This window comes from Notothenia rossii, assembly GCF_949606895.1.
Source record: "Notothenia rossii genome assembly, chromosome: 11".
Classification (NCBI taxonomy): domain Eukaryota; kingdom Metazoa; phylum Chordata; class Actinopteri; order Perciformes; family Nototheniidae; genus Notothenia; species Notothenia rossii.
Genome location: NC_136910.1, coordinates 33,053,602 through 33,080,151, shown reverse-complemented (window position 1 = coordinate 33,080,151; position 26,550 = coordinate 33,053,602). Strand labels below are relative to the sequence as shown.

The 26,550-nt window shown below is 42.0% G+C and overlaps 3 protein-coding genes across 4 annotated transcripts; 2 read left to right on the top strand and 1 right to left on the bottom strand.

The window, feature by feature from the left end:
* Positions 1-946: 946 nt before the first annotated feature.
* On the bottom strand, positions 947-5,638 carry pdcl (phosducin-like). The gene is made up of 4 exons (XM_079659627.1): positions 5,494-5,638; positions 4,093-4,275; positions 3,806-3,987; positions 947-2,229 (listed from the first exon to the last, which is right to left on the bottom strand). The coding sequence occupies exons 2-4, from the start codon at positions 4,265-4,267 to the stop codon at positions 1,666-1,668; spliced, it is 921 nt and encodes a 306-aa protein (XP_079515753.1). The 5' UTR covers positions 4,268-4,275; positions 5,494-5,638; the 3' UTR covers positions 947-1,665.
* Positions 5,639-10,517: 4,879 nt separating this feature from the next.
* Positions 10,518-14,605, top strand: LOC307024260 (uncharacterized protein). Of its 2 annotated transcripts, XM_079658236.1 has the most exons (11): positions 10,518-10,928; positions 11,066-11,205; positions 11,679-11,883; positions 12,055-12,159; positions 12,328-12,518; positions 13,382-13,499; positions 13,638-13,741; positions 13,817-13,936; positions 14,025-14,072; positions 14,160-14,243; positions 14,332-14,603. In XM_079658236.1, the coding sequence occupies exons 2-11, from the start codon at positions 11,068-11,070 to the stop codon at positions 14,434-14,436; spliced, it is 1,218 nt and encodes a 405-aa protein (XP_079514362.1). In that variant the 5' UTR covers positions 10,518-10,928; positions 11,066-11,067; the 3' UTR covers positions 14,437-14,603. The 2 variants fall into 2 exon arrangements, with proteins under 2 accessions (XP_079514362.1, XP_079514361.1); XM_079658235.1 differs by having other exon boundaries at positions 14,025-14,243; positions 14,332-14,605.
* Positions 14,581-17,616, top strand: LOC307024261 (uncharacterized protein; the record flags this gene model as incomplete). Its single annotated transcript, XM_079658237.1, has 8 exons — positions 14,581-14,666; positions 15,068-15,128; positions 15,236-15,286; positions 15,369-15,413; positions 15,492-15,553; positions 16,622-16,685; positions 16,920-16,985; positions 17,234-17,616. 8 exons carry the CDS (start codon positions 14,581-14,583, stop codon positions 17,600-17,602), a joined length of 804 nt encoding a protein of 267 aa, XP_079514363.1. The 3' UTR covers positions 17,603-17,616.
* Positions 17,617-26,550: the final 8,934 nt, after the last annotated feature.

Below are 26,550 nucleotides of genomic sequence, written 5' to 3'. Positions count from 1 at the left end.
TTTGAAAATAGTCTGACGTCAGTGACGAGGAGCTCCGCCTATATGGCCAACTCTCCACTAATCAGGGGAATGAGAGGTTGCCGTGGCATGGTAACAGCATGGTAACATGACGCTCGTAAACTCGGGCCCCCCTCCTTTGCAGGGGGGCGTGGTCAGCTGCAGCCAAAGACAGGGTGGAGGAGAGGAAAATAGAGCGAAATGAGGCATGGCTAAAATGCATGATCTGTTAGATATTTTGAAAAAGAAAACTTATAAATATACCTTATATAGGTATGGGCCCTACAATATATTATTCAAATATAGCATGATCCTTTAAGTAAAAAAAAAAAAAAAGAAAAAGAAAAAAAATGTAATATATATATTTTTTAATATTTGTTATATGTCGGATTGCTCCACGTACCACTAGCGGGAGCTGGCGTACCACCAGTGATACGCGTACCACAGGTTGAGAACCACTGGTCTAACATGATAGTTTACTTTTAATTCATGAAGTATGACGCTGCGCTGTCAGAGCGCTTGTCCATGTTTGTGATGATCAAATGTTGCTAACCCCCGCCCCTTTCACGTGAGCGTGCACTCAGCCGGACAGAGAAACCCTGGGATGAGTTACCGAGTTGATAACCAGCGTCGTAGGACCGCTTAGCGAGATCTCGTTTGTTAGGGTTAGTTAAGACCGGGTAACTCAAACATATCCAGGGTCTGTTGAACTGGCTTCAAAGTACAGGCCACAGGTGCTGTGGACACATATCGAGTGGTGGAGCTTTAAGATCCCTGAGCTCCTTTTTATTGAATGGTCCTTCATTCCTAGCTAGGACAAATCTGATAAATAAAAGCTAAAACAGACAGTGGCGTCCAAACATGTTATTCTTCGCACTACTTGAAATGACCAGTCACATATAAAAGTTATAAAATTAACGAAAGTCAGTTGGTTGCTGCAGGGTTTGTAATTCTACAGAGTGACACATTTATTATACTGAAGATGCACATGAAGGAAAACAGGGAATGTGTTACACCACAATGAATAAATAGTTGACATTCACAGCACAAACAAAACATTGACTTCCACATCATTCTCAGCATGGATCATCATTCCTAGATACTAACAATGGCTAGGATCTGCTCTTATTCATTATAACTAATGGTTACCATGGAGTGGTCACTGATATTCTGTGTAAAGCTGCAGCATAAAACTGAAAATATATCTCCAACTATTTTGATAATATATAGTTCAATTCATGCCAAAATTGTAGAAAATGCCGCTTTCAGCCTCTCAAATATGGAGATTTCCTGCTTTTCTATGTTTTTTTTAAATATCATATTTAAGTGAATTTATGTGGGTTTACCTGACAAAGGGAGACATTTAAATAAACCTGTATGTGTGTGAAAAGGGCATGTTCTCTATGTTCTACCATTTGATAGATCTATGGATTATTTGAAATGATTATCAGCAGATTAGTCAAAAGTGAAAGAATCATTGGTGGCAGACATAGTTTTCTGTGTGCTTACTTTTAAATGCTTCTGTTGTGTTGCTGTGCGAGTTGTAACAGGGTAGTCCTGGCTCGGTCCGTCATCACTACAGGGGTCCACATACATTATATTATCTATAGTCCATGCAGACTGAGCGCATGTTTCTCAAGCAGATCGTGCATGTTAGCCACTACGGGTCTAGTCTATATCCAGGTCCGAGTCCTCGTCGCTAACGATGGTCTGAAAGATGGCTCCGTTGCGGATGATCTTCTGGATGTTGGGCAGCTTGTCGGGCAGAAGGCCGTACTCCTGCAGCAGGGCTTCCAGGTCCACGGCAAAGAAGTCCTCCCCCAGCTGATCCGTGACCCGCACAAAGTTCCCGATCAGCTCCCCTGCTTTGTAGACGAGCAGGGCGGGCAGAGCGCTGTCTCTGAACAGAGCGCTGGTGCTAATGGCTGAGCTGCGCACGCTGCAGAACTTCACCAGCGGGTACTCCTGAGCCAGGCACATGAGGCTGCCCCTCATGGCCTCGCAGCCTGGTACCTCGAGCTCATAGATGTGGATCACCACCAGGATGCTCTTGTCCTCCTTGTCCAGAGCCTCCAGGAATTCCTCTCCACAGCTCAGCTCGTAGACCTGAGCGAAGCGCTTGCCGTGGCAGAGCTGGCGCCGCATCTCCTCGATGCGCTGCATGCGGTAATGCTGGAGAAAGTCTTCATCATCCTGTCCTTCCTGCAGCATGTTGTACTCCTGCACGGTCATCTATGGGGCAGACAGAGAGGAACACATTTAGTTAGGATAAGGAACACTTTGACCAATTGGGAAATATGTTTTCTTGCCAAAAATATGAAGACTTGATTTGGTGTAAACTAGCTCAACCACCATAATCGATCATTCTTGCAAATTAAAAAAAGAAGCCAACATCAACAACCTTTACCACCTAATCCAACCTGTTTGGCATTGGTATTGAGCAATATGACAACGTGATGAAATTATATTTTGTTTATTTAGGAAAGAACAAATGCAGACGCGAGTATCTGACAAGCCTTTTGCAATATTACGGGGGTAAAAAAAGAGTTTGGAGGGAGGAAGTCGCTGGACGTTTTGTTTGTGTTTTGGAAAGTTCATGGGTTTTGTGGGGTGCAACATCTTGGGATTTGAAGCCCACATTGAACGTAAACCAAAAAACAAGGTGGACTGGAGTCACCACAGGATCATTATTGGCTCTCACTGTTTCACTATGTGCCGTTCGTGATTGGCTGTTGAGTCAAGTGATGTGCTGTTTACGCGGGAACGAAACGGGTTGTATCTTCTACTTTTCTCTTTCGTATAGCCGGTTCATTCACACGAGGCCGTAACGGAACTGCGGAAACGGACCCCTAAAGCGTTAACGGTTCCCAAGGTGGATAGATCTGCGGACGGAACGCTCTGGGGGGCAAACGGCTCAGTGTGTACGTCCTATATGATCATTTTCCTGATAACGATGAAGCCATAGCCCCACCTCTGCTGCTCACTGCTGTAGCATGGTCAGTAGCTACTGTCAGTAGCTACAGCTACTGACCATGCTACAGATGTTAGTGCAAAATCTACAGCTCCTCTACCACAACCATCAGCAACAAGTAGACATGGAGAACTATATGAACTACATGTTGCTAAATCCACCGCGGAGAATAAACAGAAGGGCAACCAGGCAACCATGCTCGGGGGTCTTCTTCGCTGCTTTTGGTGTATTTTGTGGCGGAAGTACAGCGCCACTTACAGGCCCGGCATATGTACTGCTGCGTCTCCAGTGGATCAAGTGGTCTCACGTGGACGGACACACGTTTATTGAGCCGATTCCGTGTAAACGGAAGACTTTTTTGATATCGAATTTGGTTTGTTTGCGTTTCGTTTGCGTTCCCGTGTAAATGGGGCCTGAGACACCTAGTGTTAAATTCAGAGCAGTGTTAGGAACAACATCAATCCGATTTGAAATTTTTTACCCTGACCCACCCCCAGTTTATACAGCTCATAGGTCTGTACAGTAAATATGGCTGAACAACCAGCTTAGCTTACAAAGTGATATGTGTCCCTAAATGTACTCATGCATATTAGGCTGTTTAAGAACCTAAAGAATGGAGTTGCAGACTCCACTGTGTTAATCAGGTTGTTTCTAATTAACATCTAATCTATATATATCCTTTTCAAAAACAGCAGGTGCTCCATTATCCAGAGTGACCCAGTTTTTAGATGGAGTCACTCACCGACTGCCGGTATGGATTGAGGAACAAGACGTTTAAATAACCGTCCTCACAGGCTTTACTTTCCTATGTGGATCTTTTTTCTTCTTCATACTTACTTTGCCTTTGATCTTGTCCTGCAGCTCCTTCTCTTTCAGTTTGTCTTTTTCCTGGTCGAGCTCGGAGCGGCAGGTCATGGACAGTTTCTTGATCAGCCTCTCCATCTCTTTCTTCTGCTCCTGTTTCTGCTCCACCTCAAGCTGCTTGTACTTCCTCCAATCATTGATGACCCCCTTTGGTCCTGACGGAGAACAGCCACTGTCAGTCTCACTGTATTTCCAATATGAAATCATGCAGAAGTCTTATTAGGACTGTTTTTGGTGTGTATGTGTGATTGTGTTATTACCTGTGTTGACAGCACTTCCATCAGGGCTGTAGTCGATCTCCGGCTCCTCCACGTTAGCTTCACGGATGGTTTTTTTCTCTCCCTCCTCATCCTCGTTTTCGCTGCCTTCGTCCTCGCTGCTGCTGCAGTAGTACTGCATCTTCTCCCCCAGAATCCTGTCGTCCAAAGTCGTCATTATCGCACCTGAACACAGCAGGAATTATGTGTTAGGGCACAGATTCAACTCACTAATTATACAACTTAGAACAGGTCACAATGCTAGGATTCAACAAAAACAAAAGGTTATTCTTTCCATTCTACATTTGAATTGTAGACATCTGCTTTGTCAGGCAAACAAAACATTTGTTTGCATTTGCAACATCACTGCATTTTTTGCATCCAGAGGTCCCAAAAGCGAACTTCACATTCTTATTTGACTTGTGACAGCCATTCCTCAGGTCGACAGATGCCTTTGCTCCGGGTCATTTGACTGATCATTTGCATTTCAGTTGACAGAAACACAGAACTACCATTAGCTTCATCTTTAAAGCCTCATAGATAACACATCTAGAGATGAACCATAGCTTCATGACCCAATAGCTTTAGCACAGTTTTCAGTCAATGGAGCATAGTAATCCAGATCGACAGGTATCGGAGGTCGCTGTGAAAGGGTTTATTTCAGAAATGGACATACACACAATACATACATAGCTTATAGTAAGTGTGTCAGCAAAACGTGTGCTGAGAGGGCTTTAATGGTGCACTGAGCCGTGTGTAATCCTTCTTCTGTGGACAGATGGACAGACAAGGAGGCACACATCCCTTAGAAATCCCACTCAGTATTCACAGGTCAGGCAGCAAAATGGAAGATAATAGAAAGCCTAACAGAAAACCTACAGCTCTTTTGTGTGATAGTGTTGCCATAACATGAAACAAGACAATATATCTCAGCTATGTGACAACTCCCAAAGCTCCCGTGAGCTAAACTTGATTCTGATTCTGGATATCTGTCCTCTGTTGGAATAAAATGCATTGAACAACATGTAAACAGTTGGAGCAAAGGCCTGCAGCCAACACCTTATTTCATGTCAATACTCTCCCTGTTGCGGTGAGAGATAAGATAGCTAAACCGGCTAGATATTGTTGGCGAGCTCTTGGCTAATTTAGCTATTCCGTTTAGCATCTAAAGGCTACTCAAAAGAGGATAGAGACAATCCAATGATCCTCATTATGAAGTAGAAGACAGCTAGCGCTAAAGAAAGTGAGCAAGGTTAGCTTAAGCAGGCTAAGCTAGTTCCTGTGACAACCAGTAAACATTAACTAGCAATACACATATTTTAAAATATATTCACCAACATATTACCCCGCTAAGAAATAATAAAAATAAATCCATTAATAATGTCGATTGTTTTAGGATCTTACCTTGATTTTATGACCCGCTACCGTCAGTGAAATGTGAGCACTCCCAAAGCTCCCGTGAGCTAATCTGCTAGCTTAGCTGCAGCAACCCCCCGGATGTAGAGGAGTGAGTGCAGGAGGCGGGGCTCCGTCATCAGGAGCCCGCCTTCAGCGAGCTGTCTGTCAAAACCCGGTCAAAACTGACCTGGCAATCATAGGTATCATTTAATTATATAATGTATGTATTTATTTAAACAAGGACCATGCATACAAATAAATTCATCTCAGAAAAGAAAAGAGATGACTTATGCATTAAAAAAAAGGTAGTTCTGAACTTCTGTATTGAGAGGGATGAAAACCCTCTTTAATGGTCACACATGCAGAGCACACAGCACACACAGTGAAATGTGTTCTCTGCTTTGAACCGATCCTAGTACCAGGAGTCTAGTACTAGGAGCAGTGGGCAGCTATTGTACCTATTTAGGTCCCAGTTCAGGGGACTTGAACCGACGGCCCTACGGCTCACAGTCCAAGCCCCTACTGACTGAGCCACAAATCTCTTTGTGTGAAAGTATCTGTATGTTCTCAGGAACATGGGATGTAGGCCTATGTGCTACTCTGCTTAAGTACAATGTTCAGGCATTTCTATGAATCACTTATATATATTGTTACTTATATGCAGTGATGTAAAGTAACTAAGTACATTCACTCAAGCTCTGCATTTTGAGGTAGGCCTAGTTGTGCTTTACTTAAGTATTTCAATGTTGTGCTACTTTGTACTTCTACCCCACCATAATTCAGACGTATATCTTGTACTTTTACTTCGCTACATTTATGTAATACATTATATGTTACTTTGTGGATAAACAATATAATCAAGTGTTAAATCAGACTTTAGTTCCACCTGGAGTAAATTCACAAGCTACCCTGCAGTATACAAAGTCATTCAAACTAGCTGCACCTTTAGCTTTGAGAACACTTTAATGATCAATCATTATAAAACATATCATATATATTATTCTGAAATGGACCAATCTGCACAATACTTTTACTGTCGCTACTTTAACTATATTTGATGATAATACTTTTCTACTTTTACTTGAGTAACATTTTGAATGCAGGACTTTGACTTGTAACACAGTATTCCTAGACTGGTACTTGTACTTTTACTCAAGTACAAGATCTGAGTACTTTTTCCACCTTTGCTTATATATGATGTGTATTATGTTGGCAGCAGACTGGCAATGGTGCTAAAGCAAACTGAATAACTACTTATGTTATATTTACGTAAAGCACATTGGTTGAAGCTGAGTAACAAAAACAGATTGGAGAGTTTGACATTTAGGGTGCGATTAGCCGGAACAAATATGTGCAACGCATATCATTTCATTTCATTTCAAACCTTTATTTAGACAGATTGGTCCCTTGAGATCATCGATCTCATTTACAAGGGAGACCTGCATCATTTAGTTCCACATGAAACATAAAAACAATAAACAAACAAACAACAGAGGATATCATATTTACATATTCAACATTTACAAATACCCAGAGTGTCAGAAAGCATTTCATTTAGACGTGCCTTAAATACATTCAGAGAAATAAAAATGCTCAATTTCAATTTTGCCTGTAGATTGTTCCAAGCAAGTGGAGCTGCGCACATAAAGCTATCTTCCCTAAGACAGTCCTTACTCTTGGCACATCTAACAAGACTATATCCTGCGATCGCAGACAATAGCTGCTTGCAACTTTCTGCTTTATCAATGAACAGATATAATACCGGAGTTTGCCCAACATAGCTTTATAGATAAAAGTGTACCAGTGACTGAGCCTCCGTACAGTGAGTGATGGTAAACCTGCCTTGGTATACAGTGTACAGTGATGAGTAAGTGCTTTACAATTTGTGACAAATCTCAGAGCACTATGATACGCAGCATCTAGTTTGCTCATGTAGTTGGCAGGTGCATTCATATACATCAGATCACCATAGTCCAGCACAGGTAAAAAAGTCACAGTGACTAGCCTTTTCCTGGCCTCAAGCGAGAAACAGAAACATAATACACTCCAGTCTTGATTTAAAATCAGTTAAAAGATAAGTTAGAGCAACAAGATATATTATTATTATTATGATCATCATAGTATTTTGTATACAAAAAAAGTTCACATCGTGGTAGACAGGGCTGTATCCAGGATTTCCTAAATACCGAGGTCCAAATATGTTAGGGGGACACCCCCCGAGATATTTGGAATTTTCATGATCTAGTTGGGTGCTTTTTAAATCCTGTGGGGGGTCACACAGTGGATAATATATTGATATCAAACCATGTCAGTGGGCTGACAATGTCAGCATCAATTATTTTTCAAAGTGTAATGCATAAGAATCAGTTGATTGTTACTATTAATGATCTGGACATAAAGAAGAGGCTAAAATGATCACAAAACATTGTCAACATTCATTTCCCATGTCTCTCTCCTTTCCATAACCTGCCCCCTCTCTTCCATCTTCTTTAGTCTCTATGTCTCCTTCCTGTTCATTACTCTCTCTGTCCTCTACTCTTTCTTTTTGTTCAATCTCTCCCTCATTGTTGACTTTTTGCTCCTCCTCAGTTGTCGCTCCTGCCAGTGAATTAAAAGCAATTCAGCAATTTAGTTCATTTCACTTGTTTGCATTCTTTTTGTCATTTAAATCTGTTTTGTTTGATTCTCAAAAGAGAACAAAGATGTAAGAAAATTGTGTTTTATACAATTGTATGTTATGACATCATGTATGTATGATGTATGTTGTTTTACAATTATGCCTATTGTAAATTAAGACTATTGTTATAGATCTATATATATATGGATAGATGGGGTTATTAAGCCTATTATTTTTGTGTGACTTCAGTCTCTCTCTCTCTCTCTCTCTCTCTCTCTCTCTCTCTCTCTCTCTCTCTCTCTCTCTCTCTCGCTCTCTCTCTCGCTCTCTCTCTCGCTCTCTCTCTCGCTCTCTCTCTCTCTCGCTCTCTCTCTCTCTCTCTCGCTCTCTCTCTCTCTCGCTCTCTCTCTCTCTCGCTCTCTCTCTCTCTGGTCTTGAAATGTTCGTAAGAATCCATAGATGTAGAATATCTACATTGTTCATCTTGATGTTTTTTTCAAATTCTTACAAACCAACTGAATCGATCTGCTAACAGAAATAACAACATTTGATACATGTAGACTCTGATTTGAATGTATTCCATTTTGTGTTCTTCCTCAGACACCATACCATTCTTACTGAGGGAGAAGAACCTGTGCCCCTACAGTCCGCCGGTTCACCTTTTTATCAGTGTACATTCTGCTCTTATAAGAGTGCAGAAAGGCATTCAGTGATTTACCACTTAAAAAATCATGCAACGGTGAAACATAAAGGTAAAAGCCAATGTTAGGGCATAACTTGAACAACAAACAAAATGCATGTGAACAGACAACATACATATGTTTATATAGGTACTTTATTTATCCCAAAGGAAACTGATGCACAAGCAAGGTAGAAAGATACATATTTAAAATACTGGTAAAAGTCAACAAGTAGAAAACTGAGGTATTACCTTTATAATAGGGGGACAGCAGAAATAGCCTTAAATATGCACTGTAAATATACTGCATCTATAAGCATATAAGCACTACATACAAACATGTATTGCTAACAAAAAGAGCTGCAAAATATTGTTAACTGTCAGCCACTGTCAGTTGCAGTGCTATTTTGCTAGTAGATTGACAATTGTTGCACATCTTTTAATAATCTTAATCTGTTGGATAGTTTACACAAACATTTTCTTAATTCTTTATAGTATATTTTGTCAGTTGACAATCAGTTTATCTATCTGTTTACATCTGTGTATATCTGCTTTTATTTATGGTTACTGATTATTATGTTACTTTTAACTTATGTTAAGTATGATATAACATTAATATAGATAAAGCATGTGTTTCTATTACCAACTATTGTTTTTTAACTTCTTTCAGAGTTCACCATTGCTAGATATGGTGCCGCTCAACTACGCACTTCCACTGTTGCTATTGTCCAGCTACACTAATCAGAAGACACCAAATCACCAAGCACCTCTTGAGTCACAGTGTGTTGGACAATACAATAACTGGAACCCTGCAAACTCTGGTGGAACCACAGACAATCAAGACACCACAAGGTAACCTGCAGACTCCGGTGGCACCACCGACAGTCGAGACCCCGCAAGGTAACCTGCAGACTCCAGTGGCACCACCGAAAGTCAAGACCCCACAAGGTCACCTGCAGACTCCAGTGGCACCACCGAAAGTCAAGACACCGCAAGGTAACTTGCAGACTCCAGTGGCACCACCAAAAGTCAAAACTCCAGTGGTAGTCGAAACACTGCAAGCAAGGGAGGCAATTGCCCAGCCACCTCCTTTTGCACATGCAAAGAAGCCCACAGATCTTCCTCTTGCTGGGCAACACAAAAAAAGAGACGTTGTTAAATATGAGCAATGTAATTTGGAATTGAAGAAAAAAAAATTGAGAACTCATATAAGAAGGAAACACACAGCTAATTTGGACAACATTTCTGAAGACCGTTATCACAGGTCACAGTGTGTAGATGTTAAAAGAGGGATCTTTGCTGTGGAGAAGTCTTTCCATGGCCCAGCAACCCCAGTTCATGTCATCAAAGATACTTGGTCACAAACACAGAGGTCAGAGTGTGAGGTTGATCAGTGTAATTTAAATGCAGACTTTGCATTTAGAAGTGGTCTCCTCCCATTTGAATGTCACCACATTCGGTCCTTGTGCTTTTGTCCTCGTGCCAATGTACCAAATGTTGCTCTGACTGAAAAGGAACTGTGTGTAATGGTTCAAAACCATTGGTTTGGGGAAAATCGTAAAAAAGAACTTTTAAAGAAACAAGAAGATGCTAAAGTGGAGGATGCACCCCTATCAGCTCTTCTAACTGTTGATGGACCCCAGACGAAGTTGCATATCTCTGTTTTTGAACCTTCAGTGTCATACTACAGCAGGCTTGGAAGGGTAGTTGTGGCATACGACACAAAGAAAAACACTTGGCATTGTCCTTGTACGATTTCCAAAAATTCATGCATCCACAAGGCTACAGGTAAATGGCATCTTTTTGAGACAAGGAGGGACCTATTCAAAAGAGTTAAGAGTACAGAAGAGAACTCTTCACTGAATGAAGGCCAACTGAAGCACTCTGACAAAGAAAATCACCCAATCACTGACAGAGGTATTGAAAGGATTTTGAAATACATCACGTCTCACAAAAAAATACCACCTGAACTTCCCGTGACACTGGTTGCAAACTCCAGAAATGCAAAGGCTTCACTTGGATTTCCTAAGCATCTTGTTCCTGCTGAGGTCACTTGCAAAGAATGTGTTGAACAGAGTGTCCTCAGCGACCCCCAGTTGATCACCAGTAAAGCAAGGATTTTAACATGCTCTGGCATAGTTGAAGGTCAGTGACATTGCATGGATGCTGTAGCCTACTTGATAACTAGCGATAGCAATTTTTTTTGCTTCAAAGTGTATTGCTGAAACACAATTCACATAATGTATTTTTATATGACATGTATGCTACATTTGCACTTTCAGGCATGTCGACATACAAAAAGACATGTCCCAGTTGCGGTATGGTCTACCGCTATCAGGAGTGGCAGGATGGAATCCACAATTTCGATAACCACATGATGCTCTCTCTACATTTGTGCCTTACTTTAAGAAATGCATTACAGGTTAGGCTTTTTGATTTCTATCAGTATACACAGTATCTACGTAATCAAAACAGGCTAATTTGTATCGGCAGAACAAAAGGTTATTTCAGATTTATTGATTTTACAATCGACTTTATGCTGAAAAATAGGGCTGCAACTAATGATTATTTTCATTGTTGATTAATCTGTCGACCATTTTCAACAGTTGTTTAAAATGTCAAAGAATTGTGAAAGATGTTGATCAGTGTTTCCCAAAGCTCAAGGTCATGTCCTCAAATGTCTTGTTTTGTCCACAACCCAAAGATATTCAGTTTACTGTCAGAGGAATAAAGAAAGCAGAAAATATTCACATTTAAGAAGCTGGAATCAGCTTCTTTTTTTTTAAGATGAGTCCAATTAATTGATTATCAAAATTGTTGGCGATTAATTGAATAGTTGACTAATCGATCCATCGTTGCAGCTCTACTTAAAAATGTCTCTTCCTCTTTTCTCAGACCCACACTGCAGTTAGCCGTGTAATTGGGATTATTGAGGCAACTGAGGGAGAGTCCTTCCCTAACAAGGAGAAGGTGCTACAGGCATATCTCTCCTTTGAAGCCCTCTCTGAACATGACTACACATATGCCTGTGTTTCCTGTGGGTATCACCCTGCAACAGTTGTCATGGATCTTCATAAGAAGGGCGTTTTCAGTATGCCTGGTAAAAAGCTTAACTGAGTTGAATTTTCTATACAATAGAAATAAGTCAATCATAACTGAAATACATTGCAAGATCTCAAAGCGTTTTAAAAGTGTTGTAGCAGTGGTTTATCGTGTTTTGTTCAGTTTTGGTTTTACATTTTCAGTTTCATTCAACTGATTTTCTTCTCAGTCAGTGAAATCCAAAATCCACCTCAGCAGTATGATGGTAGAGTCAATGTGAAAGACTTCTGGGATGCAGTGACTATGGAAATCCTAAGCCGTGGTTTCTACCCTAGTAAGTTATCTCTATCATCAGTTTTAAAGCAAGGAAATGCTGTGAAATGGTATTTCAACACTAGATCACACAATCTAGGGCAATTTGCTGATGCATCCTGGAAGTTATGATTCTATGGAAAAAAGTAAGTTACACTTTATATACTTAAATGTTTGACATATATTTCAGGTGACGGCAAGAATCCTTTCATTGTCCGTCCAAGTTATCAAAACTGGGCACCGTGGATTGGACAGCATACCAGACAGTCAGATATTGTGTTCAACACGGAGTATGCCAAGATCCATGTGCCAGATGTCTCCACTGATGCGGACGAGCGGGTGACAGAAGAGCGACTGGCTGATGAGGTGTTAAACCTAAAGGTAGATCCAGAACCTCTATCTACCTACCTGATACAATTTTAACTGTAATGCGAGTCAGATGCATCTACTTTTCATGTCACAATAGGTAGCAGAGGTTAGGGCTCTATGTAAGTAGTGTGGCCTCGACAGCAAGGGATCTAAGATGGACCTTGTCCTTCGTCTTCGTGAGAAAATGGCCAGCAGGACGACATATAATAAAGTGTTTGAGAAAGTCTGGGGTGTCTCTGGTTAGTGATCCCATCAGCACATAATTATGTCTTATGCTAGCTTGTCTAAATCAAATTGCATGATTACCATTTTACCAACTTTACTGAGGATTTTCTTTCTTTCTAGGTGGTTGGGCTGTAGTAATGTGCCCATGTGGAGTCGTGTATTCTGTAAAGTTTAATCTCAGAGCTGAGAGTCCTAGAGACTTCTCCGACATGCTTTTGTCATGGAAACATTTTCCAAATGTTACAGTGTATGACTAGGCAAGGGGGCTGGCCAGTCATGCCAACTGCCGACAACCACTGGATCCTCCCTTCCATCCACATGAGGGGAGGTTACTTCATCCCTCACCAGAGAACATCAAACTGGCTGAAGAGAGGAAGCTTAGGGTAGATTTGGCATGGCTTAAGCACAGGAAAGAGGAAGAGGACAAGGACTGCCATCCAATCACTGGATCGTCTGATCATTATGCTTTGCTTGATGTTTTCCATCAATGCAACAGCAAAGATGACAGGGATCTCCTTTGGAGAATTGAACTTGTTCCAGAGCTTGCTGGGCACATTAACAACCAGTGTGCTGAGCAGTTATTCTCCGGGATGCGGAAAAACAATTATTTCCTTAATATGCTCACACCCTCTGCACACATCTTCCTACAGAGAAATATCTTGCACCTCTACAATGTGGACCGAAATATCAAAGTGAAAGAACAGTTCAAGAAAATTGTGGGAAGCAATACTGCGTTTAGCCTTGATGTTAATGGAAGAATCACCTTGGGTAATCATGAAAAGCTTGCTCTGTGTGCATGTAATTGTGTATTCATCTAATATGGTCTATGTATTTGAAATTGATAGAGGATACACATAGTGCATGTGGTTATCTATGACAGTCTTGGTATTCTTTTCTCAAATGAAGGGCATCAAAGCAAAGAGACGACGACCCCACAACTGACTCTTCATACAGTAAAGGCCCACCAGGCCTGTTGGGGACAGAAGTTGACTCAAACACAGGAAAATATGGTGAATAGACTGTTTGAATCTAGAACACACCATGGAGATTTAAAAATGTGTTTTCTAAATGTGTCTATCTGTCAGCTTTCACAGGTATTGGACAGCAGAGGAAGCCCAGATGAACGCCTTGTCTATGTAAACAACCAGATCCTTACACGCACTGACTTTTGGACTTTTGGACGACCACAGGATGTTGAAGGGATGGTAAGTATGGAAATAATGCATAGACAAAGTGTTGTTATTTTATCAGTACAAATGTAGGCAATGTTGCCATTTTCCTCTTCTTTTACAGATCCTAAACAGCTGCCTCAAGGTCATAGAGAAGCTGGCCAATGACCAGGTAGTGAAGTTGCCTACCTTTTCCAATATAAATGTATCCCCTTCTGTTTATAATCTTTTCTGGACTGAAATAACAACTGTCTTACAGGGCATCAAAGTGTTCTCGGCAAACAGCTATGTCGTTCACACTTGGTTTATACCTATGTTGCAGAATCCTGAACAGCATCTCCCGGTACTTATGCGTATTATCATTATTATATTTTCTGGAATCATATGAGAATCACTGAATGTAAACTATTCATTTTACCATCTCTCACAAGGATAAAGCAGACGATTTCCGGTGGATTCTGGTTCCTGTGTGGCGCCAGGGGCATTGGACAATATGTGTCAGTGTTATGAATTTACTTATCTGTATTTCAAGCTAAACACAAAATATTACTTATTTCATCAATAAAGTATAACATCTTCTTATAGCCTATTGTTACTGTAATTTCAAAATTAAGATAAGTATTTCAGCTCAAATTCTGTAATTGTGTGTTCTATTTTCTGTGGTAACTATTTTGTAGATAATGAAGCCACAAGAAAGGGAGATCTTTTTTTTAGATTCCCTAAATGGCATTGGCTTACGGGATGAAAGCCAAATGGAAACATTGAGGTTTTTAAGCACAGAAATTATTTTCAGTTTTAAGGTTCTGTTCTTATATTTGTATTATTTTTGTCTATGGCTCTGTGTTCAGTTTTACATTTAAAAGATAACCTCAAGCATAAATTGACATGTTATTGAACAAATGATTGGACTGAAACTGAGCATAAGACACTTAAAATGGGAATGTTCTGTTACCACCCATTTATAAGCTTTCTTTTCTGTTTGTTTCCTTAAAATCAAGCTCTTGGCCAACCTGTTCGGCATTATTCCAATGTTGGTGGTTCTGCAGTTCTGCAGTGTTCAAAAGTTGGTGGTTCCACCAGTTTGACAATATTCAACCAGTTATATATTCCAGTTTTCAATTTTCTTGGATGTCCTTGTCTAAACAGCTGTGTGTTATCCCCCATTAGACAAGTTGCTCTGCTTGTGTCACCTGGACCCTGGAGAGAATTCTGTGCAAACGACATTCAAGTTAGTAATTATGATGAACACTAATTGAGTTTGATTCCTGGATTCCTACACTGTGTGTGTGTTTATGTGTATATAATGTATATAATCTCACCTTCTTCATGAAATAGGGCATACCAAGACAACGGGCCTCCAACAACTGTGGGGTGTTTGTGCTCATGGTATGACTCATCTGATGAATTTATCAATCTTTTCTTTACAGTTTTGCAATTCGTGTGAAATGTTTTTTTTACTCTTGAACAGTATGCCCTCTACTTTGTCATGGTGTCAGCTTTTGATTTCAGTGAGGTAGGCCACAGAGATACACTTTTGATCAGTCCTTGTGGTGTTCTCTTTTCATTTTAATATGCATCTTTTTTTGCACAGTTGGACATGGAGCATTTAAGGAGATGGTGGTGCATGTTACTCATTGACAACTTCCCCGTGACGTAAGTATTCTTACCGTGACAAGTTTTGTGCATGTGTCATCTTGAATCTTTTATTGCAGGGGTTCCCAAAGTGTGGGAAGGTGAGCCTCCCCTCAGAGAACATAATCACAGCCGCGCCCCCCCCTCCCAATTATTATTGCTATTATTATTATTATTATTATTATTATTGTTGCTATAATGCAGGGGTCTTCAATTGCATTTCAAAGAGGTCCAATAAGAGAAAATGTCATAAAATGCTCTGTTTTCGCTACCTTTCTCTTTTTGCTGAGCGTCACCTCCTTAAAACATTAAACAATAGCTTTTTTAAACCTCTTTATCTTTATGTTTTAAACATGTTGAGGTTAAGGATGGCAGCTTCCTCATACGTTGCACTCGGAGAGAAATAGTTGAGACGGAGATGTCTTTAGCAGCAGGGAGGAGTAACTTTTCACCAATGTTGTGAGGTTTACCTGCCTTAGCTATCCGTAACGCCACTCGGTATGATGCTTCGGTTGCCTTTGTATTCACAGTGCTAAATGTGTCAATGACATTTTTCTGTGACTGCAATTCCTTGAGCTTCCGGTCAAAAAAGTCCTGTGGCTTGGTCACCAAACATGGGTGTTTCGTCTCAATATGACGCCGGAGTTTACATGCTCTCATACTGTCATTAGCTAGCACCTCGTTGCAGATAACACACTGTGGCAGTGGAGTGTCATCAGGACCGGTTCATGAAAATCCTAGCTTCAAATAATCATTGTCATACTTCCTCCGTTTTCTGACAGACGCTGTCTCCTCTCTCACTTTAGGTAACTTCACTAAAAATCTGTCCATATTTTGCCGCTCGCATACATTTAGCTGAAGTTAACAAGCTAGATTTCACTGATTCTCTTTATTGTTTTCTGGCGGCTGCGCCTCCCTTGAAGCTCTCTGGCACCCCCCAGGTGAGGCGCGCCTCACACTTTGGGAACCCCTGTTTTATTGTATTGTTTTTATGTCTTATGAGGGCAAAACATTTTTTTAAAAATTAAATTAAACAATAAACCAGTTATGTTTGTTAACAATTCCCATATCACTTGTTGTCACTGACAGATTTGAAGGCAGAAGATCAACCAAAAGACGACTGGAGAGGGAACACTGCGAAGACAGTCCCAGGGTAAGTAATCATGATGACCCACCCAAAAGAAGTAAAGTCGTAAAGGAAATGGCATTCTGCAGCGACTTTGGATGGGTATGTCGACTGTAATTTACTACTTAAAATCTCCATGGATGTGCTCCACAGCCATACAGTTTGTTGCTTCCACCTCTTATTCAAGGGGGCAATGTGTCATGATGCAAGTACAACTGCTTTACCATGCAGTAGTAATTGCTTTTATCTGGTGTCTTCCAGAAAAAGGACCCACTGGCAAAGGCGGCTGCAGAAGAAATTCTTGTCAGCTCTGAAGAGGAGGATGGAGTACGTGATATGCTATCTGTTATACCTTACTACAATTCACAGCACTTCCTTCTGTTCTTCTGCAGCGACTGGTAGAAAATGGCTGAACATATTTTGTACCACTGATTTAGATAGTGTTGCATGTGCAAGTTTGTGTGCGTCATAATTACACATTCAAAGCATCTTGTTACAAATCAGCAGCAGCACTATAAGAATAGTAAATGTACAGTGTAGTAGCAATGCATAAACTATGTCTCTTCTTCCTGTAGGAGAAGCACCCCTTTATAAGTAGTGCTATGGCGGCATCTCAGTGGTGCTCTGCAAAGAAAATGGGAGATAAAGTCATCCTGCCACAAATTATTTCCATGGCCCCACTGGACAGAGAAGCAGCTCTCCATAACCTTGGTGAAGCCAGCAACCTACGGGACGAAGACAGCTGGGAAGACAGGGTGGACCCATTTATGTTCAGGTTCAAATTAGAGTCGGACTATTTAATGTTTTTTGAGCAGTGCATTGATAAAGAAAACCTTAAGGTTCATGCCTGTTTTGAAGAGCGCGGTTGCATGTTTGCATCAGCAAAGCCTTTTACTGATAAAGAAAACCTTAAGGTTCATGCATGTTTTGAAGAGGGCGGTTGAATGTTTGCATCAGCAAAGCCTTTCACTGTTGTATAGATTTTTTTTAATATATATACTTGGTTTGTTTTTTTTTTTTTTTTTTTTTTTACCTCTCTGAAGAACCAGCACCTTACCGTGGTAGAGAGGTTTGTGTGCCCTGATGAACCTGGGGGCTGTGTTGTCTGGAACCTTGTGTTCCTGGTAGGGTCTCCCATGGCAAATTGGTCTCAGGCAAGGGGCCAGACTAAGATTGGTTCAAAAGACCTCATGAAAGACGACACACGAAGTGAGGATACCCGGCCCGGAGGAAGCCCGGGGTCCCCTTTTGGAGCCAGGCCCAGAAGGAGGACTCGTCGGCGAGCGTCTGGTGGCCGGGCTTGCCACGGAGCCCGGCCGGGCACAGCCCGAAAAGGCAACGTGGGCAACACCTCCGCTTCTCCGTCCCGCGGGCCCACCACCTACGGGAAACAGCAATGGGGTCGGGTGCGCTGCCAGAAGGGTGGCAGTGAAGGCAGAGGGTCTCGACGGACCAGACCCGGGCGACAGAAGCTGGCTTTGGGGACGTGGAACGTCACCTCTCTGGGGGGGAAGGAGTCGGAGCTTGTGCGGGAGGTGGAGCGTTACCAGTTGGATCTGGTTGGGCTCACCTCTACGCACAGCGTCGGCTCTGGAACCTTACTTCTGGATAGGGGTTGGACTCTATTCTTCTCCGGAGTTGCTCAAGGTGTGAGGCGCCGGGCGGGTGTGGGGATACTCACAAGTCCCCGGTTGGGTGCTTCGTTGTTGGAGTCTACCCCAGTGGACGAGAGGGTTGCCTCCCTACGCCTGCGGGTTATGGGGGGGAAAACTCTGACTGTTGTGTGTGCTTATGCACCCAACAGCAGTTCAGAGTATACGGCCTTCTTGGAGACCCTGGAAAGAGTCCTGTATGGGGCTCCTGAAGGGGACTCTTTAATCTTGCTGGGAGACTTCAACGCACATGTGGGCAATGATGGAGACACTTGGAGGGGAGTGATTGGGAGGAACGGCCCCCCTGATCTGAACCGGAGTGGTGGTTTGTTACTGGACTTCTGTGCTAGTCATGGATTGGCCATAACAAACACCATGTTCGAACATAAGGATGCTCATAAGTGTACGTGGTACCAGAGCACCCTAGGCAGAAGGTCCATGATCGATTTGGTTATCGTATCATCGGACCTGAGGCCGTATGTTTTGGACACTCGGGTAAAGAGAGGGGCGGAGTTGTCAACTGATCACCATCTGGTGGTGAGTTGGGTCGAGTGGCGGGGGAAGCCTTTGGATAGACCTGGTAAGCCCAAACGTGTAGTTCGGGTGAACTGGGAACGTCTGGAGGAGGCCCAAGTTCAGGAGGCCTTCAACTCACACCTCCGGCGGAGCTTTTCGGGCATTCCTGTGGAGGTTGGGGACATTGAACCAGAGTGGTCGGTGTTCAAAGCCTCTATTGCCGAAGCCGCGGCGGGGAGCTGTGGTCTCAAGGTCCTAGGTGCCTCAAGGGGCGGTAACCCTCGAACCTCCTGGTGGACACCGGTGGTCAGGGAAGCCGTCCGACTGAAGAAGGAGGCCTTCAGGGATTTGTTATCCCGGGGGACTCCCGAGGCAGTTGCAAGGTACCGACAGGCCCGAAGGGCAGCAGCCTCAGCCGTGGCCGAGGCAAAGCAGCGGGTGTGGGAGAAGTTCGGAGAAGACATGGAAAAAGACTTTCGGGCGGCACCAAAGTTGTTCTGGAAAACTGTCCGACACCTCAGGAGGGGGAAGCAGGGAACCATCCAAGCTGTGTACAGTAAGGATGGGACGTTGTTGACCTCAACTGATGGAGTGTTAGGGCGTTGGAAGGAGCACTTTGAGGAACTCCTGAACCCGACAACTCCGCCCTCTATGTTAGAGGCAGAGCTGGAGTATGAAGGGGGATCGACACCAATCTCCCGGGGGGAGGTCACTGAGGTCGTCAAACAACTTCACAGTGGCAAAGCCCCGGGGGTGGATGAGATCCGCCCAGAAATGCTGAAGGCTCTGGGTGTTGAGGGACTGTCATGGTTGACACGTCTCATCAACGTTGCGTGGAAGTCGGAAACAGTACCGAAGGAGTGGCAGACCGGAGTGGTGGTTCCCCTTTTCAAAAAGGGGGATCAGAGGGTGTGTGCCAATTACCGAGGCATCACACTACTCAGCCTCCCCGGGAAAGTTTACTCTAAGGTACTCGAAAGGAGGGTCAGGCCGATTGTCGAACCTCAGATTGAGGAGGAACAATGCGGATTCCGTCCTGGTCGTGGAACGACGGATCAGCTTTTTACTCTCGCAAGGATCCTGGAGGGTGCCTGGGAGTATGCTTATCCAGTCTACATGTGTTTTGTAGACTTGGAGAAGGCATATGACCGGGTTCCAAGGGAGTCACTGTGGGAGGTGCTGCGGGAGTATGGGGTGAGGGGGTCTCTACTCAGGGCCATCCAATCTCTGTACTCCCAAAGCGAGAGCTGTGTCCGGGTCCTCGGCAGTAAGTCGGACCCATTTCAGGTGAGGGTTGGCCTCCGCCAGGGCTGCGCTTTGTCACCAATCCTGTTTGTAATATACATGGATCGGATTTCGAGGCGTAGTCGTGGGGGAGGGGGTCTGCAGTTCGGTGGACTAAGGATTGCACCACTGCTTTTTGCAGATGATGTGGTTCTGATGGCTTCATCGGTCTGCGACCTTCAGCACTCACTGGATCGGTTCGCAACCGAGTGTGAAGCGGCTGGGATGAGGATCAGCACCTCCAAATCTGAGGCCATGGTTCTCAGCAGGAAACCGATGGACTGTCCACTCCAAGTAGGGAATGAGTCCTTACCCCAAGTGAAGGAGTTCAAGTATCTCGGGGTCTTGTTCTCGAGTGAGGGAACAATGGAGCGTGAGATGGGTCGGAGAATCGGAGCAGCGGGAGCGGTACTGCAGTCTCTTTACCGCACCGTTGTGACGAAAAGGGAGCTGAGCCAAAAGGCAAAGCTCTCTGTCTACCGGGCCATTTTCGTTCCTACCCTCACCTATGGTCATGAAGGATGGGTCATGACCGAAAGAACGAGATCGCGGGTACAAGCGGCCGAGATGGGTTTTCTCCGCAGGGTGGCTGGTGTCTCCCTTAGGGATAAGGTGAGAAGTTCGGTCATCCGGGAGGGACTCGGAGTTGAACCGCTCCTCCTTCGCGTCGAAAGGAGCCAGTTGAGGTGGTTCGGGCACCTAGTTAGGATGCCACCTGGGCGCCTCCCTAGGGAGGTGTTCCAGGCACGTCCAGCTGGGAAGAGACCAAGGGGTAGACCTAGAACCAGATGGAGGGATTATATCTCTTCTCTGGCCTGGGAGCGCCTTGGGATCCCCCAGTCAGAGCTGGTTGATGTGGCCAGGGAAAAGAAAGTTTGGGGCTCTCTGCTGGAACTGCTACCTCCGCGACCCGACCACGGATAAGCGGGAGAAGATGGATGGATGGATGGTTTGGTTTTTATATTTACTGTATTTGCTTTTTCGGTTCTGTTATCTTAATGATTTTTCTGTTATATGAGAAATGTTGTAAATAATAAATGCTTTTTCTATCATTCTATGAAATGCAGTGCAATGTATCATTTGAAATATATGGACTAGATATGAGTATGCACAGAACTGACTAAATGAATAATCAATTAAAACAAATATTAAATAATGAACTTAAATACACTAATATAGAAAATATGACTTTTTATACCACATTGCACATGTGGTATAAAAAGGTATATTTAAATACATTCATGCATTTAATTTGCATGAAGTTTTTATATTTAGTTTTTAAATTATATTTAGTCGAGTGCAGATTTGTATTTGTACTTCTTGTAGTTGTCCAGCAGATGATGCTGTTTGTCTCATTAGGATATCCATACACCCCGCCCCTCGGACGTCCAGCCCCGCCCACATCTGACCACACCCCATTCCGCGTGCTGCAGTCAGGACCTATGGAAAAATATTACCGAGGTCCGGACGGTTATGGCTAGAAAGGATCCGTCTTGTGTAAAACTCTCGCGAGAGTTTGGCTGAATGTCACATGGCTGAATGTTTACGTTTGGCAGGCAGCATTTCAGTTACGATCGTTAACATCAGTGGGCCACAGCAAATGATGATGAGAAGCTAAACTATCTATTAATTATGTAAATTACAGGGAGTGTGATTGTTGAAATAGGGTGTTAGCGGTCTTGCTGGTGTTCAAAGAAGAATGACAACATTGTAGATCACCAACACTATGGTTTATTTTGTATTCACAGGCAAGTCAACGTTGTTGCAGTAAAAGTCCCAAGATAGCTCCTGGTGCAATAAAATGTTCCCTTGAAGTGTTTTATTATTATGTCGGATGTTCCTCTATTAATATTGCTGCTGCATTAATGTGTATGTTGCATCATGTTACTGCTGTCGATGTGTTTCCGAGCCGGTCCGATTACAACGAGAGTTACAACGAGAACGCGACGTCATATTTACACTAGACGTATCCTTTCTAGCCATAACCGGTTCGGACCTCGGTGACCTCAATGGTAGATACGGCCATGGTGGTAGACATACAAAGTTATACAAAATTACATCAAAGAAACAAATAAAACATAGTAAATAAATTAAAATACAGTTGCATACTTCAGATTAAATATTTGTTAAATACGCACTTAGTTTTGATTGCCTTTTTTATTCATAACGTTTTTATTAGTGCTACTATATTGTTTTGATTCTTCGTAAAACAAATTGTAGTTATATTGATATTTCCTAAAATAGTCACAGAAAAGAGAAAACTGATATCACATTGCATACAGTTACAAGTGAACAGGGGCGGATCTAGACAAATATTCCTGGGGTGGCAAGAGGGTGGCAGGAGAATTTCAGGGGTGGCATCCCCTGGCAGAAGTATATGCTGATTTAATCGCAGTCATATCAATTACTGTAATGTTAACTTGGAAAGCCACAATATTTATTTTAACTCAATAATATTTGGTGACATTATTGTGGCACATCAGTAAAGCCTTAAATATAAATACTGTATATAAGGTGGCAGAATTAATTTAACCCTCTATGGTATGATGTTGCCTCCAGGCAACATACCCATTTTTTGCCTTTTGCATTCACACAATACATCTCAAATTATGATGCAATACTTTAAAAAAAGAGGCCGGACCATAAGGAACCAATAGTAGTGTTTGAATTTGTCCCATGACTCTCTGGCGGCCAATTTGAAGACCCTGTTTGCTGCCTTTCCCACAAGGATCAGCTCAGCCATTTCTCTCCAAGAAATGTGTCTAAAAACGTAATTTCCTGCACATTTCTTGTCTGGAAAAAAATGTATTCACAATAATAGGTGAGTAAACCTTAATTTCTAATAGTTTAATATACTTAATTTGCTAATTAGGTAATGGAAACTTGTTAAAATGCAAATGTTGCCTGGAGACAACATCGTACCATTATGGTCAATTGTAAATGTTACCATTATGGATTTACCATGATATTGTGGTATTGTGTGTTTAGGTATAAACTGTTCAAAAGCATACCATTCATCATAGATCTCTACAATTTAACCAAGATACATTTGATGTTAAAGCCAACCCAACGATCTGTGCAAAGCTGGGATAAGAAAAAGAAAGAAACATTGCAGGTTACCTGTAATGTTTTCTTTGCATACAATAAAAGTATGGGAGGAGTGGATCTTCTAGACTCGCTGATTGCTCTCTACAGAACAAAGATCAGGTCAAGGAAGTGGCATCACAAGATCATGTTGCACATGATGGATTTCACTCTAGTGAATGCGTGGCTCTTGTACCCCAGGGACTGCAAGGACTGTGGCATCCCCAAGAAAGAAGTGGACAGCCTGCTTAAATTCAAAGCTGAAGTTGCAAGTTGCCTTTGCAACGAGAGGAAAGTTTTGAAGAAGAGGGGGAGACCATCTCATAATGTTGACAGAGACCTGGCTGAGAAGAAGCACAGAGGTTCTTCCTCATCAGTGCCATCAACACATGTGCATCATGACCACACTGACCATTGGCCTGTGTGGGTGGAGAAAAAGGGCCGGTGCAAATACCCTGGCTGTAAGGGTGAAAGTGCAGTGATCAAAGTGTGTCACGTACCTGTGCTTCACTGCTGACAATAACTGCTTCATGAAGTTCCACAATAGTGAGTCTATTTTGTCAAATGGCAAAAATAAAGTTTGATGAAAGATGCCTAGGCTCTTTACGTATTTATCCCTAAAGGTTGTTTCACAATGGTACAATGTTGCCTGCAAGCAACATTCAGACATTTAATCTTGTTAAAATATAAAAAATAACGATTTTCACATTTTAATTGGCATGCAATTTAACATGTTGAGGCTATTTAGTATTCTCCATGTGTTTTTAAATACATTTTGTTCAAATTTGAAACAATAACTCTCTTTTTTCATAACTTACTATTATGGTACAGTGTTGCCTCAAGGCAACACACCCCAAAAAGTACCCCCAAATAATTATTTATTTGAAATATCTTTAGATTATGTTTATTTGGTCTATTATATGACAAAAAAACACTCCAAACATTTTGATCATAGTGCGTACCATCGAGGGTTTTAATGAATTTTAACTGAACAATAACTGAATGAGTTTGTCTCACTCTTAGACCAGCAGGGGTACCAAATCTATGCAGACTGCTGCAATAAGTATATTAATTAACTGTCTCGTCGATGTTTGTCTAAATTAATATTATATTAGCTGTCAATCACTGTTATGATTCACATATTCAGTGTTATTATTAAAAAAAAACTATATTTTTTGGAGGAGTTAATGAAGAATGTTCCACAAGATGCTTGCTCACCCTCCTTCAAATTTGAAAGACAAGTAATTACGATCATATATCAATATAATCAAAAGAACAGTTCAGCGCCGCACAACTTCATTGCAAACAGTTACAACCTTGACTTTACATTAGAAAGAACAAACATTAAAGAAGTGACTAACTGCATCAGTTAGGGTTAAAAAACGTGTATTCAGCTCAAACATAAACATCGCTGCAGTAAGTTATTTTCCAGTGGAAAGTCCTTACCTACTGGCCTAGTTAAATCAAAGTGGTTACTTTTTTTTGGCTGGGCAGTGAAGTTTTACACACCGTCTTATTTGACTTTCTCAGAACTTAAAACAGAAAAAAATAATATTTACAAACATAAGGTCATCATCTTAACAGTTTATTATGCTCATCGAGTCATCCGTGAGCAGAGCATCAAGTTGGCATGCCTATAACAGCTGAATGTGGCGATTACCATCTTGCTCAGCAAAACGCCTCACAAACTTATTAAGATTTAAAGCTATGGTGCATTTTTGATTCAATGCTGAGTACAGCCTGAAGAACATATCGAGGATTAAAAAACTAATGTCACAACAGGACTTAGAAAAGCTTGTCCATGCTTTTAACTTCAGTATACTCGACTACTGCAATAGTGTATTCACAGGGCTGACAAAAAAATCCATCAGAAAACTGCAGCTGATTCAGAACGCTGCTGCACGTGTCCTCACTAACATTAAAAGAGTGGATCACATCAGTCCGGTTCTGAAATCTTTACATTGGCTTCCAGTCGGCCAAATAATTGATTTTAAAGTACTATTGCTAGTTTTTAAATCATTACATGGTTTAGGACCAAAGTATATTGTTGAACTCCTACATAATTACGAGCCATCAAGGTGCCTCAGGTCTTCTGGGACGGGTCTGCTATCGGTTCCGAGAGTAAAAACAAAACATGGAGAGGCAGCATTTAGCTATTATGCCCCGACAATCTGGAACAAACTACCCAAATCATGCACGTCCGCAGAAACGCTTACTATTTTTAAATCGAGACTAAAAACATATCTCTTTGCCGCTGCTTTTAATTGAGCTGCTCATATTTGCTCTACAGTATGCCTTTTAAACATGTATTGTATACCTGTGGTGCAGGGGCGGATCTAGACAAATAGTCATGGGGTGGCAAGAGGGTGGCAGGAGACTTTCAGGGGTGGCATCCCCTGGCAGAAGTATATGCTGATTTAATCGCAGTCATATCAATTACTGTAATGTTAACTTGGAAAGCCACAATATTTATTTTAACTCAATAACATTTGGTGACATTATTGTGGCACATCAGTAAAGCTTTAAATATAAATACTGTATATAAGGTGGCAGAATTAATTTAACCCTCTGGTATTATGTTGCCTCCAGGCAACATAGCCATTTTTGCCTTTTGCATTCACACAATACATCCCAGATTATGATGCAATACTTTAAAAAAGAGGCAGGGCCATAAGGAACCAATAGTAGTGTTTGAATTTGTCCCATGACTCTCTGGCGGACAATTTGAAGACCCTGTATGCTGCCTTTCCCACAAGGATTAGCTCAGCCATTTCTCTCCAAGAAATGTGTCTCAAAACGTAATTTCCTGCGCATTTCTTGTCTGGAAAAAAATGTATTCACAATAATAGGTGAGTAAACCTTAATTTCTAATAGTTTAATATACTTAATTTGCTAATTAGGTAATGGAAACTTGTTAAAATGCAAATGTTGCCTGGAGGCAACATCGTACCATTATGGTCAATTGTAAATGTTGCCTTGAGGCAACACCGTACCATTATGGATTCACCATGATATTGTGGTATTGTGTGTTTCGGAATAAACTGTTCAAAAGCGTACCATTCATCATAGATCTCTACAATTGAACCAAGTTACATTTGATGTTAAAGCCAACCCAACGATCTGTGCAAAGATGGGATAAGAAAAAGAAAGAAACATTGCAGGTTACCTGCCCAAGTGTTGTGCATGCATATAATAAAAGTATGGGAGGAGTGTATCTTCTAGACTCGCTGATTGCTCTACAGAACAAAGATCAGGTCAAGGAAGTGGCATCACAAGATCGTGTTGCACATGATGGATTTCACTCTAGTGAATGCGTGGCTCTTGTACCCCAGGGACTGCAAGGACTGCGGCATCCC

Bases quoted from the DNA above. Each gene is read 5' to 3' on its own strand.
- pdcl (XM_079659627.1), bottom strand. From the start codon at position 4,267: ATGACGACTTTGGACGACAGGATTCTGGGGGAGAAGATGCAGTACTAC. The intron at 3,988-4,092 runs GTAATAACACAA...GTTCTCCGTCAG, and splicing joins TGGAAGTGCTGTCAACACAG to GACCAAAGGGGGTCATCAAT. The intron at 2,230-3,805 runs GTAAGTATGAAG...TCTGCCCCATAG, and splicing joins AGGACAAGATCAAAGGCAAA to ATGACCGTGCAGGAGTACAA.
- LOC307024260 (XM_079658235.1), top strand. From the start codon at position 11,068: ATGTCGACATACAAAAAGACATGTCCCAGTTGCGGTATGGTCTACCGC. The intron at 11,206-11,678 runs GTTAGGCTTTTT...CTCTTTTCTCAG, and splicing joins CTTTAAGAAATGCATTACAG to ACCCACACTGCAGTTAGCCG. The intron at 13,937-14,024 runs GTAAGTATGGAA...CTTCTTTTACAG, and splicing joins CACAGGATGTTGAAGGGATG to ATCCTAAACAGCTGCCTCAA.